General features: G+C 38.6%; 1 protein-coding gene across 2 annotated transcripts in view; it reads left to right on the forward strand.

Annotated features, from left to right (window-relative positions):
• LOC117327282 (brefeldin A-inhibited guanine nucleotide-exchange protein 3-like) overlaps positions 1 to 12,623 on the forward strand; it is a 28,944-nt gene that overhangs the window by 15,378 nt on the left and 943 nt on the right. Inside the window, exons 14-24 of one of the 2 annotated variants that reach the window (XM_033884205.1) lie at positions 579 to 763; positions 1,149 to 1,305; positions 1,638 to 1,757; positions 2,494 to 2,712; positions 3,371 to 3,605; positions 4,485 to 4,598; positions 4,950 to 5,138; positions 6,160 to 6,424; positions 7,080 to 7,259; positions 10,891 to 11,146; positions 12,317 to 12,491. In XM_033884205.1, coding sequence (XP_033740096.1) covers positions 579 to 763; positions 1,149 to 1,305; positions 1,638 to 1,757; positions 2,494 to 2,712; positions 3,371 to 3,605; positions 4,485 to 4,598; positions 4,950 to 5,138; positions 6,160 to 6,424; positions 7,080 to 7,259; positions 10,891 to 11,146; positions 12,317 to 12,491 — 2,095 coding nt within the window. Of the gene's footprint in view, positions 1 to 578; positions 764 to 1,148; positions 1,306 to 1,637; positions 1,758 to 2,493; positions 2,713 to 3,370; positions 3,606 to 4,484; positions 4,599 to 4,949; positions 5,139 to 6,159; positions 6,425 to 7,079; positions 7,260 to 9,691; positions 9,872 to 10,890; positions 11,147 to 12,316; positions 12,492 to 12,623 lie in introns of both variants that reach the window. The other variant, XM_033884204.1, reaches the window with a different exon arrangement.

The raw sequence follows: 12,623 nt of genomic DNA on the forward strand, positions 1-12,623 counted from the left end.
TGATAATATTGTATTAATCCAGAAATAAGGACATGCCTGGTAATGAATTCACCTGATATATATTGCAGTTTCAAAAAATGCTAAAAATATACTTTTTCATTGCCCAATAATCTCACCCCCTATTCTATTCAAAGTTTATCTGTTAGCTCCCCAAGCTTATATCAGGATGGACTTGCTATTTTTCCAATCCTTATACTGACCTGATAATGTCACACTTGTCTGCTGCAGCATTGCTGTAGAGCGTTTTCCCCGCAGACTGGATCTAATAATATCTTGATATTGTCCCTTTACTGTCCTGATAATATAGACTTAATTAGACTTAATTAAAATAAATTTGAATAACACAGGTAGACTATTGTTTTAGATACTATGTTGTTAATTAGATACTATGTCGTTAATTACATACATTGTTGTTAATTAGATACTATGTTGTTAATTAGATACAATGTTGTTAATAAGATACTATGTCGTTAATTAGATACTATGTCGTTAATTACATACATTGTTGTTAATTAGATACTATGTTGTTAATTAGATACTTTGTTGTTAATTAATCTGTGTTTTTCGTTATTTCCCAGCTTTATATGACCAGCAGTACAAGTCCTCTGAAGAAACTTTGTCGTCGTCATCGTCCTGTCAGATGGCCATACTAAACGCTGATGGTGTGTATGTAGCTACTATTACTGCACTTCTACTTAACCTCAAACTCGATGTCAATGGTGTCTACAGCACAGCAGAGGGCGCCACCAGTCCTCTGTCAGAGGTAAGATACTGTAACAGGTTCTTATCTGGTAGAGATCTGTGATATTTCTTGTCTACAGAAGCAGTATGTTGATGAGGTTCTGGGTACTGATAGTTTGTGATATTCCTTGTCTACAGAAGCAGTATGTTGATGAGGTCCTGGGGACTGATAGTTTGTGATATTCCTTGTCTACAGAAGCAGTATGTTGATGAGGTCCTGATAGTTTGTGGTATTCCTTGTCTACAGAAGCAGTATGTTGATGAGGTCCTGGGTACTGATAGTTTGTGATATTCCTTGTCTACAGAAGCAGTATGTTGATGAGGTCCTGATAGTTTGTGATATTACTTGTCTACAGAAGCAGTATGTTGATGAGGTCCTGATAGTTTGTGATATTCCTTGTCTACAGAAGCAGTATGTTGATGAGGTCCTGGGTACCGGTCTGTTGCTGTTCCTGTCACCAGCTTGGCTTAGTGAGGTGTACAGACAAATCACAACCACCAACATACTACAGGCCGCAGGCTGTCACAGTGATAGTGACTCTCCCCTACTACAGATCCTTAAAGGTATATTGACTTTTATTTCCACAAGAATTTCGTAAATATACTGTGTATAATACATATTACAGAATACACTACGATAGCTTTCCTGTAATAAACACAGATTGTCAATCATATACTCTCTTATTCAAAGTCAGGGCATTGGCTTATTACAGGACATTTCTTTAAATTGTTGATAATTCTACAACACTGAACAGATACATAAATGGGATTATAACTTCGCATAGGGGATAAAATCTTATATTTTCTATCTTATATATTATATGTTGTTTGAGCAAGTTTATGTCATCAATGCTAATAAGATGCCACATTATAATATGTGACCTTGACCTTTATAGATGTAGACGGCCTTGGGAGTAACAGTCAGGGTGGCCAGCTCCTGAGTGGTATGTGTACAGATGAGGAGGTGTTGGAGTTGGACCAGGACCCACCTGATAACCAGCTGTATGCTGACATGGGTAGGTGACATGTTGTTGTTATCCTTATCATCACTGTCGTCTGAATAATATGATGGTATTGAGTCTCTTACTGTGTGATTGTATTACAGAGTAAACAAAGAACATGTTTTTATGATATTATAATACTAGTTAGTTGCAGGAAGGGTGGTTGGGTGGTTCATTGATAACATATTCGCCTTTCACCTAAGCAACCTGGGTCCAATCAGGCATGAAAAGTTATTTGGGACACCTACAAGTTACGAGTTGGCCTGCAGGTGCTCTAGTTTTCTCCCACAGTTGAACCCCTCATGGGGTTCCATCCAGAGTAAATAATATAAGTTGATGCTGTTAATTTGTTTCGTTATAATATATAGTTGTATAGGAAATAAATATAATATCTACATAGGGATCAAATGGATTTGTTTTCATTTTCATTGGGGCTATGAATAGCAGTAGCTATCTACATATGTAAATAGCTACTGCTATTCATAGCCGCTATGAAAATAAAAAAAAAAAACATTCAATTTATATATTTACATTTAGGTTTTATATTTATGTATATATATATAAACTGTATACTTTTAAGTTCATTGATGTAGTTATAAAAACCAAACTTTCTACCATGATGTTCATTGATGTAGTTATAAAAACCAAACTTTCTACCATGATGTTCATTGATGTAGTTATAAAAAAACATGCCCATTAAAAGTTAGGGAGTGAAAAACCTTCACACTACAATGCCATTTCTACTGTTTAGGTAAGAGATTCTCTAAGCGTGTGCTGTCCCGTTGTTGGGAAGGAGTCTTAGATGTACTTTCTGTCCTCCTGAATGGGAAGAGTTCCTGTGGAATTACCAGCAGCCTGGGACTGATGTTGGGTACAGAAGGAGCCAAGGAGGAAAGTTTACGTGCCCGTGAGGCCATATGTATGAGTCTGGATGGACTACAGAAGGCCGCTCGACTATGCTGTGCTTTAGGTTGGTTTGAATTTCCATACATGTCTAGTGCAATGTTTGGAATGTATAATTAATTTTGGTTCAGCAGTTTCCAGATAATAGTGAATTATCAAAATTTAGTTTATAAACTTAGCCATGGTAAACAGTTGATGTAACTGTTGTGCCTGTTAGGCCTGAAGTAAATAAACCAGTAGTACAGAAAGTGATATACCATGTAACTTAATATCTAAATCAGATATAGTTAATGCTGAATTGACTTGTCAGTTTTTACATGGTCTGGTTTATGTAGAGACAGTGATTTTTGCTATAAAGAAAATACTCAGTTTAAATGTTTACAACAATATACAGTGAAAGTCTAAAGATCATAGATTTTTATAAAAAAAAAAAAAAAAAATGGGGATAAAAGATAGAGGAAAATGGAATTGTGGAATTCCATACTCAACTGGACATATAATACATGTACATCAATACTAGATAATGTCTGTATACACACAGGTCTGCAGCAGCGCTGTGGTAGAGTTTTTCCATACTAGACTGGACATATAATATGTTGATAATGTCCTTGCTCTGACCTGATAATGTTGATGCACACAGGTCTGCAGCAGCGCTGTGGTAGTGATTTCCATACTAGACTGGACATATGATATATCAATACTAGATAATGTCTGTATACACACAGGTCTGCAGCAGCGCTGTGGTAGAGTGTTTTCCCAGTTGGCCAGTACCTCTTGTGTACTGATAGACACCCAGAAGTCGCCCAGTGTTGACCCCAAGTCGTCCACCAAGCCTATGATGTCCAGTAAGATCAAGCCTGTACGTCTCCATGCGTCTCACATACTCAGTATGGATGTAGTGATGACTAACGGGCTGGAGATGGGTAGCCACTCCGCAGACTGCTGGAAACATGTCTTCAGGTACGGACTGTATTTCTGTTCATAACGAGGACCATCACATTTGATTTGTTACGAATAAGAAGAGACCAAGTTAATTTATTCTATTATTTAGGGGAGTCTTTGTTCAAGACTTTCAGGCCAGTGATTGCATATATAATCAAATTTCATTATCTCAATTTTTTTTAATTCAAAGACCCTGCTTAAATAGAAGTAACTTAGGTTCCAACATTAGAAAATTTACATAAAATACACTCTGTTACCTTGAATACTTGTTGTTTTTTTATTTTTTTGATAACTCAAAGTTTCATAACCCCTTCTGACTTAGCGAAAACAAAGTTTGACTGTATATTACACACTTTTTGAAAAAGCTTCCATGAAGACATAACAGGCCTGTTAATGTGTGTAGGTTCAATTTAATCTGGTAAAGATTCTGTCTATAGCTCCATTTGTAGGGAGACACACCACTTCGGTTGCTATTTGAGGGCTTTTTCTGGGGGCTTTTTGGGGCCGTTAATGGGCCCTATTCCCAATTGAAATTATTTAATATATAAGCCAAATTCCCAAAACTTTCAGTTTACTCCTGAAAAAAAATCTTTCCCAATTTACCAATTTTCTTCCCAAAATGAGACAAAAAGGCTGTTTCCCAAATCAGTGAGAAAAAGCCCTGTATTGAATGCAGCTTTAGTTTCTTGTTATCAGCACATGGGAGATAGGTATACATATTATAACATTGGCCGAATAGTTTATCTACATCTGACACAGTGATTTGATACATCATCCCTTCCCCTTAGATCAGCTAACTGTGACAATTTTTGGTTATGTTTTCAATTTGAGGTCATAAGAGTCACATATTCTTAGTCTTTGTTTGTATTTATTTTTGTCATCAATTTGCATTTACAGGTGTTCTGCATTTATATCCAAGTTGGAGCACACTTACTTCAGCAGTGGAAACAACCAGTCTAGTCTACCCAAAGTCCAGCAGGAACAATCGGTGGGGCCGGAGAATCCTGATGAGTAAGTCTGCGCATATACCAATGTGGTCATTGTCTTCCTTACAGTGTATTCATAGAAGGTTTAACCTTATTACAGACAACTTTGAGGGGAGGAGGGACATTTACTTGTACAGTGTTTATAGATATGTATATAAGTCAAATGCTGATTTAATTATCAGTTTTATTATAATGGTATTAATTACAAATTAGAAAATTTAAATCAAGCAGTATTTTTATATCATACGTAATCATGCAATTAAAACCAGAGAGTTTTGGAGCAAGAATTGCAGCCACAAGTAATGATATAATAAGCAGAATATTGAATTGAAAAATGTCACCAAAATACCAGAAATTACCTGTTTGATTTATCCAGATGTGACATGCCCATCTATACCATTCCTGTGGCTGCTCCGGTACCTGTAGCCCCCCGGATCAACATACCAGACCTTATCCGACAGAGCAGTAAAGAATCAGGTTGGGACCGCTCACTGACGGGAGGAGGGGTGCTTAATGCTGCCCAGGCCTCCCAGGCCCTGTGTTGTCTGTCACAGGAGGTGGACAGGTGAGTGGACATTGTCCAGTACAGTACAGGAGGTGGACAGGTGAGTGGACATTGTCCAGTACAGTACAGGAGGTGGACAGGTGAGTAGACATTGTCCAGTACAGTACAGGAGGTGGACAGGTGAGTGGACATTGTCCAGTACAGTACAGGAGGTGGACAGGTGAGTGGACATTGTCTAGTACAGTACAGGAGGTGGACAGGTGAGTGGACATTGTCCAGTACAGTACAGGAGGTGGACAGGTGAGTAGACTTGTCTAGTACAGTACAGGAGGTGGACAGGTGAGTGGACATTGTCCAATATCGGACAGGAGGTGGACAGGTGAGTGGACATTGTCCAGTACACAGTACAGGAGGTGGACAGGTGAGTAGACATTGTCCAATATCGGACAGGAGGTGGACAGGTGAGTAGACATTGTCCAGTACACAGTACAGGAGGTGGACAGGTGAGTGGACATTGTCCAGTACACAGTACAGGAGGTGGACAGGTGAGTGGACATTGTCCAGTACACAGTACAGGAGGTGGACAGGTGAGTAGACATTGTCCAGTACAGTACAGGAGGTGGTCAGGTAAGAGGACTTTGTCCAGCACACAGCTCACAGTACAGGAAGTGAAAAGGTAAATTGACATTGTCCAGTACACAGTACAGGATGAGCAATAGAAGGCTTAAGATAGTCATAGCACTGTACACATTATCTTTAAGATAGAAGAATTATATTATATAATTATATTCTTCAATTTCATGCCCCTACAACGATGCTGAGATGTAGTGTGCACTGGAATCAGGTTGACTATCTTATGATGTCTGCTTGAAACTTTGGTTCTTATATGACTGATATTGTGTGATAACTGAGCCAAATTAAATCACAAGGCAGCATAGAGATTTATTTGATTAAGAATTTAAGTACCCCCCCCACTATTACTATCATTGGGACTACTGGTACCCACTCCCATCCGTCAATTGGTGTGTTGGTCAACAGGTCACATCATTTGTTAAGAGTGTATGTTGTGTATTATATTCAGGTTGTTTGAAGATGCTGCTCAGAAGCTGAACCTGTGTGCCATAGTGAATTTCCTGTCAGAACTCTGTGAATCCAGTCAACATCAACTCAACAAGATGGTAAAGCTTCTAGATGATGAAGACTCCCTATCAGACTCACATCAGCTTCCCACAAATGCTTTACATCTATACAGACTACAGGAGGTACTGATGAAGATTGTCCATAGTGACCGTCCTCTGGTCCACTTGATGAGGACGTGGAGCACAGTATCTACACACTTAGTTGAGGTAGGTCTATATGTAGTTGTCCTCTAAGTTTATGTACATCTTGACTGAACATTTTTTGCCTCACTTTTCATGGTTGGTTGAATATTTTATTGGATACTTAACAGAAATGTAAACTGGTATGTTCATTATAGTTGTATTAAGATAATTTGCAGGTTCTGATTTAGTTATAGTCAATTTAACTTGAAATTTTCACAAAAATAGTATGACGAAAATTGCACAGCCTTGCCGAACTCCAGTTGGATTTAAAAAAAAAACACATACAAAGAAAAAGATTACAAAAATGTATAATTGCTTGTTAACAATACATGTACATTATTCCAGACCGACTTTTGTGACACCCTGTACTTGTTCATTTTGTTCTTGTTCTGAAAAGTCATGAGTACACCTCTTAACCAAGTCAATAACATTAAAAAGTTCCAAACTTCGCCTTGGTTCCTGGTGGGGGTATTCTTGTCACTCTGACACAACTATTGATTAAACATTACAACCAAACAACAATGCAGTATTTTTTCTGCTTTTTGTCTCTTACACTGGATGACTGGATGTGAAGAAACACATAAAGCTATATTTACTGGAAGATTTAATCTGTAATTTAGTATTTTAGGAAATGCTTTTTCTCATCCACACAAATAAATGTGTTTTTTACAATTTTCAGGCTGCTGGTCACCATGACAGGAGTGTGTCCAAGATGGCTGTCACTTGTGTGCATGACTTTATCCTGGCCATGCTGGGTGACCGACCAGAGCTGGCACACTTCCATGTTAATGAGCTGCTGTGTAAGACATTCGAGAACATGTTATGTCTGGAGTTGTGTGACGGGGACGTACAAGATCAGGTCGGTCTATAGGGTGGTCAGGCGGTCAGTCTATAGGGTGGTCGGGGGGTCAGTCTATAGGGTGGTCGGGTGGACAGTCTATAGGGTGGTCGGGCGGTCAGTCTATAGGGTGGTCGGGTGGTTAGTCTATAGGGCGATTAGGCAGTCAGTCTATATGGCGGTCAGTCTTTAGGGTAGTCGGGCAGTCAGTCTATATGGAGGTCAGTCTTTAGGGTAGTCGGGCAGTCAGTCTATATGGCGGTCAGTCTTTAGGGTAGTCAGGCAGTCAGTCTATATGGAGGTCAGTCTTTAGGGTAGTCGGGCAGTCAGTCTATATGGCGGTCAGTCTTTAGGGTAGTCGGGCAGTCAGTCTATATGGCGGTCAGTCTTTAGGGTAGTCGGGCAGTCAGTCTATATGGCGGTCAGTCTATTAATGTGTGGTTTGGGCGGTCAGTCGATAAGGTGGTCTGGCGTTCAGTCGATAGGGCGATCAGTCTATAGGGTGGTAGGGCGTTCATTCTATATGGTGGTCAGTCTACAGGGTGGTCGGGCAGTCAGTCTATAGGGTGATCAGTCTATAGGGTGGTCAGGTGGTCAGTCGATAAGGTGGTTGGGCAGTCAGTCGATAGGGCGGTCAGTCTACAGGGTGGTCGGGCGGTCAGTCTATAGGGTGATCAGTCTATTTTATACCCATTGACTCAGTCGGTTGGGGCACTCAGCTATATTATTATCATAATTTATCAGAGTTTGGGCAGTATTTTCATGTATAAATATAAGGGTTGGTTAAAAACCAATCTCTCATGAAAATTACCCCAAAAATATTCTAACAGTTATGTTTTTAACCTACATATTTATATATAGGTCCAAAGGCTGGAGCAATGTAACCAAAGAGTTACAGCCAGCCATTATTATAAGTTAAGCTGGAGCAATGTAACCAAAAAGTTACAGCCAGCCATTTTATAATAAGTAATGCTGGAGCAATGTAACCAAAGAGTTACAGCCAGCCATTATTATAAGTTAAGCTGGAGCAATGTAACCAAAGAGTTACAGCCAGCCATTTTATAATAAGTAATGCTGGAGCAATGTAACCAAAGAGTTACAGCCAGCCATTATTATAAGTTAAGCTGGAGCAATGCAACCAAAGAGTTACAGCCAGCCATTATTATAAGTTAAGCTGGAGCAATGTAACCAAAGAGTTACAGCCAGCCATAATTATAAGTTACGCTGGAGCAATGTAACCAAAGAGTTACAGCCAGCCATAATTATAAGTTAAGCTGGAGCAATGTAACCAAAGAGTTACAGCCAGCCTTATGTATGACAGATACATAGACCTGTAACAAGAGTTACAGCAGTGTCTCATGGTAGAGCTGGAGCAATGTAACAAGAGTTACAGCCAGTTCTACAGACATCTATAGCTGAGTCTTGCCCCATGTGCCAAATTTATATTTTATATGTTTGTTGTATGTGTAATATAATCTTGAACTTTAGTGTCCATGTACAATTGTAGTATTTTTATGAATGAGTATGTTTATATATGTAAATAAATAGGGTAACTATATATCAATCATCACTGTTATTTGTTCTATTTAAACATGCTTTTGAAGAAAATTAGTTAGTTTAGAGAGAAAAATGGTGCAAAGTGTACATTTTCACATGCAAAGAAAATTCCAGTTCTGTATAGCTGGTTGTTTTCATTGGGTTTGATATTTTCGCTATTTCGAGGGCTGCTAAATTAACTGACTATGGTATATGCTTTTCATAAAAAAAACAAACAACATTTGCACCTATAAGCATGTTTATACATTTCAAGACTATCTAGTCTCTTTGCCATGCTGAAACTTAATGAGTTTTAAATCATGGTTTAAACTGTGGTAGGATGCGACAGAATTCTATTTGTTATCTCTCCTTCATCCTCAGAGTCATGATTTACTGCGTAAAATACTTGAAAAAGCTGAATGATTTGAGCTATATGAATTTCAAACTACTTTAGAATAATAAAAATTTGACTTTTACCAGTAGAAAGTTTTCTTCAGACATTGTGTAACCCAAAGTTATTGTCTTTCTATCCAGATTGTATGCCCATCGTGAGCTGGGAGGCGTCGCGATCGTCCGGATGGAGACCATGTGGGTCGCGAGCTGTGAACGATATAATAATGAAGAACAAGAAGACGAAGCGACAGGGCGCCGTTTGAGTGTTTAAGTCTAACATTAAAAGTTCCAACTTCGCCTCGGTCCTGGTGGGGTATTCTTGTCACTCTGACACAACTATTGATTAAACATTACAACCAAACAACAATGCAGTATTTTTTCTGCTTTTTGTCTCTTACACTGGATGACTGGATGTGAAGAAACACATAAAGCTGTATGTACTGGAAGATTTAATCTATAATTTAGTATTTTAGGAAATACTTTTTCTCATCCACACAAATAAATGTGTTTTTTACAATTTCCAGGCTGCTGGTCACCATGACAGGAGTGTGTCCAAGATGGCTGTCACTTGTGTGCATGACTTTATCCTGGCCATGCTGGGTGACCGACCAGAGCTGGCACACTTCCATGTTAATGAGCTGCTGTGTAAGACATTCGAGAACATGTTATGTCTGGAGTTGTGTGATGGAGACGTCCAAGATCAGGTCGGTCTATAGGGTGGTCAGGCGGTCAGTCTATAGGGTGGTCGGGCGGTCAGTCTATAGGGTGGTCGGGTGGACAGTCTATAGGGTGGTGGGGCGTTCAGTCGATAGGGTGGTCAGTCTATAGGGTGGTCAGGTGTTCAGTCTATTTGGTGGTGGGGCAGTCAGTCTATAGGGTGGTCAGCGGTCAGTCTATAGGGTGGTCGAGCGGTTTGTCTATAGGGTGGTGGGACGTTTAGTCTATAGGATGGTCGGGTGGTTGGGCGGTCAGTCTATAGGATGGTCGGGTGGTTGGGCGGTCAGTCTATAGGATGGTCAGTCTTTATACCCATTGACTGGGGCAGTCAGTCTACAAAGTAGTCATTCTGACTGGCACTTGATTTGGATATACCGGTATTGCTTCAAAGTTGATCAAGATCATTTTAAAGAAAAATTTTGATATTACAACCAAAAATTTTGTTTCCTTGTTTTCGAATGGATTTGTTAAGCATGTTATTGAAAAAAAAAAACTTTCAGAGAGAGACAAAAGGCGCAAAGTGTACATTTTTACATGCAAAGCAAACACCAGTATTGTAAAACTGGTTATTTTCATGGTTTTATTAATATTTTTGCTATTTTGTGGGCTCCAAATGAACAGGCTATATGGTATATGCTTTTCATGTAAAAAATATATATTTAAATTTTGCTCCTATAAGCATGTTTATCCATTTCAAGACCATCTAGTCTCTTTACCAAGCTGAAACTGAATAAGTCTTTAATTATAAGGTTTCTATCGTTATCTCGCCTTCATCTTCAGTCATTATTTACGGTGTAAAACACTTGATAAAACTAAATAATTTGAGCCATGTGAATTTCAAAACAACCTTGGAATAATAAAAATTTGTCTGTTTTTATTTACTTTTATAGCAAGTTTTCTTCAAGCATTGTGTAACCCATAGTTATAAGGAGATGTAATTGATATTATTAGGAATTTTAAATTGTCTGTACTCCAAATTATATCATGAATTGTCTTTCTACTCCAGATTGTATGTTCCATCTGTGAGCTGGTGGAGGCATGTACGGCAGACATCAGGTCCGGATGGAGACCACTGTTTGGAGCTCTGCGAGCTGTGAAGATCGAATATACCACTAATGAAGAAATCAATGAAGCACGACAGCGACATGTGGCGGCCGTCCTTGACGTGTTTGAGGTGTATCTGGGCACAGACAACATCCTTGTATTTGCTAATGCAACTGTAGACTGCATCTTGTGTTTACTCAAGTATATACGGGGTCCAGGTATGGTATCAGTTATGTTGAAGTTTATGTCCATTTGACAATATCAGTAACCAGTGTACTGTAGTGGTATATTTCTATGTTCCAAGTTGTGAAAAAAAAAGTAAAACGTAGATATTTTCATGTGTGATAATTCAGTATTTATTCATGAACCTTTTCACATTATATTATGATATCCAAATATCCCTGTTATAAATATGTTCCTTTAAATTGTTTATTTCGTAGTATGTCAGTAAATTTACCAGGTACATCACTGATTATTTCGTGGTATGTCAGTAAATTTACCAGGTACATCACTGATTATTTCGTGGTATGTCAGTAAATTCATCCGGCACATCACTGATTATTTTGTGGTATGTCAGTAAATTCATCCGGCACATCACTGATTATTTTGTGGTATGTCAATAAGTATACCAGGTACATCACTGATTATTTCGTGGTATGTCAGTAAATTTACCAGGTACATCACTGATTATTTCGTGGTATGTCAGTAAATTTACCAGGTACATCACTGATTATTTCGTGGTATGTCAGTAAATTCATCCGGCACATCACTGATTATTTTGTGGTATGTCAATAAGTATACCAGGTACATCACTGATTATTTCGTGGTATGTCAGTAAATTTACCAGGTACATCACTGATTATTTTGTGGTATGTCAGTAAATTCATCCGGCACATCACTGATTATTTTGTGGTATGTCAATAAATATACCAGGTACATCACTGATTATTTCGTAGTATGTCAATAAATTCACTGATTTAGTAAACATAAAAAAAAATGTCTTATTTAAAGGGAAATATTAGATCCATCTTTTGTCCTGATTTTGCATTCGTAATCTGATTGATATATATATAAGGGGTTGCAGTGGCCGAGTGGTTAAGGTGTCCCGACACTTTATCACTAGCCCTCCACCTCTGGGTTACGAGTTTGAAACCTACGTGGGGCAATTGCCTGGTACTGACCGTAAGTCGGTGGTTTTTCTCCTAGTACTCTGGCTTTCCTCCACCACCAAAACTTTGTACGCCCTTAAATGACCCTGGCTGTTAATAGGACGTTAAACAATACAAACTAATTAATATTAAGCAGCTGCTTTTCTTTCATTTTTCAAAATAGAGTTTAAGTACATGTATATAAAAGTAATTGATAGTAAAAATGACACTTTGTTCCAGGAGAGTTTGAGGATGGTAGTGACGATGACTCGGACTCTGGGAGTGACTGTGGTATGTTATCAACAGACAATGAAAACCTCTGTATACCTGCTCTCCGCTACCTGAAACGCTGCTGTGAAATACTACAAACCATGTGGAAGATGCCAGCATGTCCAGTCTTCAATGGGGCATTCAGGTAATAAGGAGATGGTCAGTGGGTGTATATGGGCAGATGATTTACATGCTTGTTAAATATGGTCAGTTGGTTGTTTTAAAATTTGTTAAAATTTTTAGTGAAACAAAATTTTTCGGACTAGATAATTATGTT

The sequence above is a fragment of the Pecten maximus genome, chromosome 5, assembly GCF_902652985.1.
Source record: "Pecten maximus chromosome 5, xPecMax1.1, whole genome shotgun sequence".
In the NCBI taxonomy this organism is placed as follows: domain Eukaryota; kingdom Metazoa; phylum Mollusca; class Bivalvia; order Pectinida; family Pectinidae; genus Pecten; species Pecten maximus.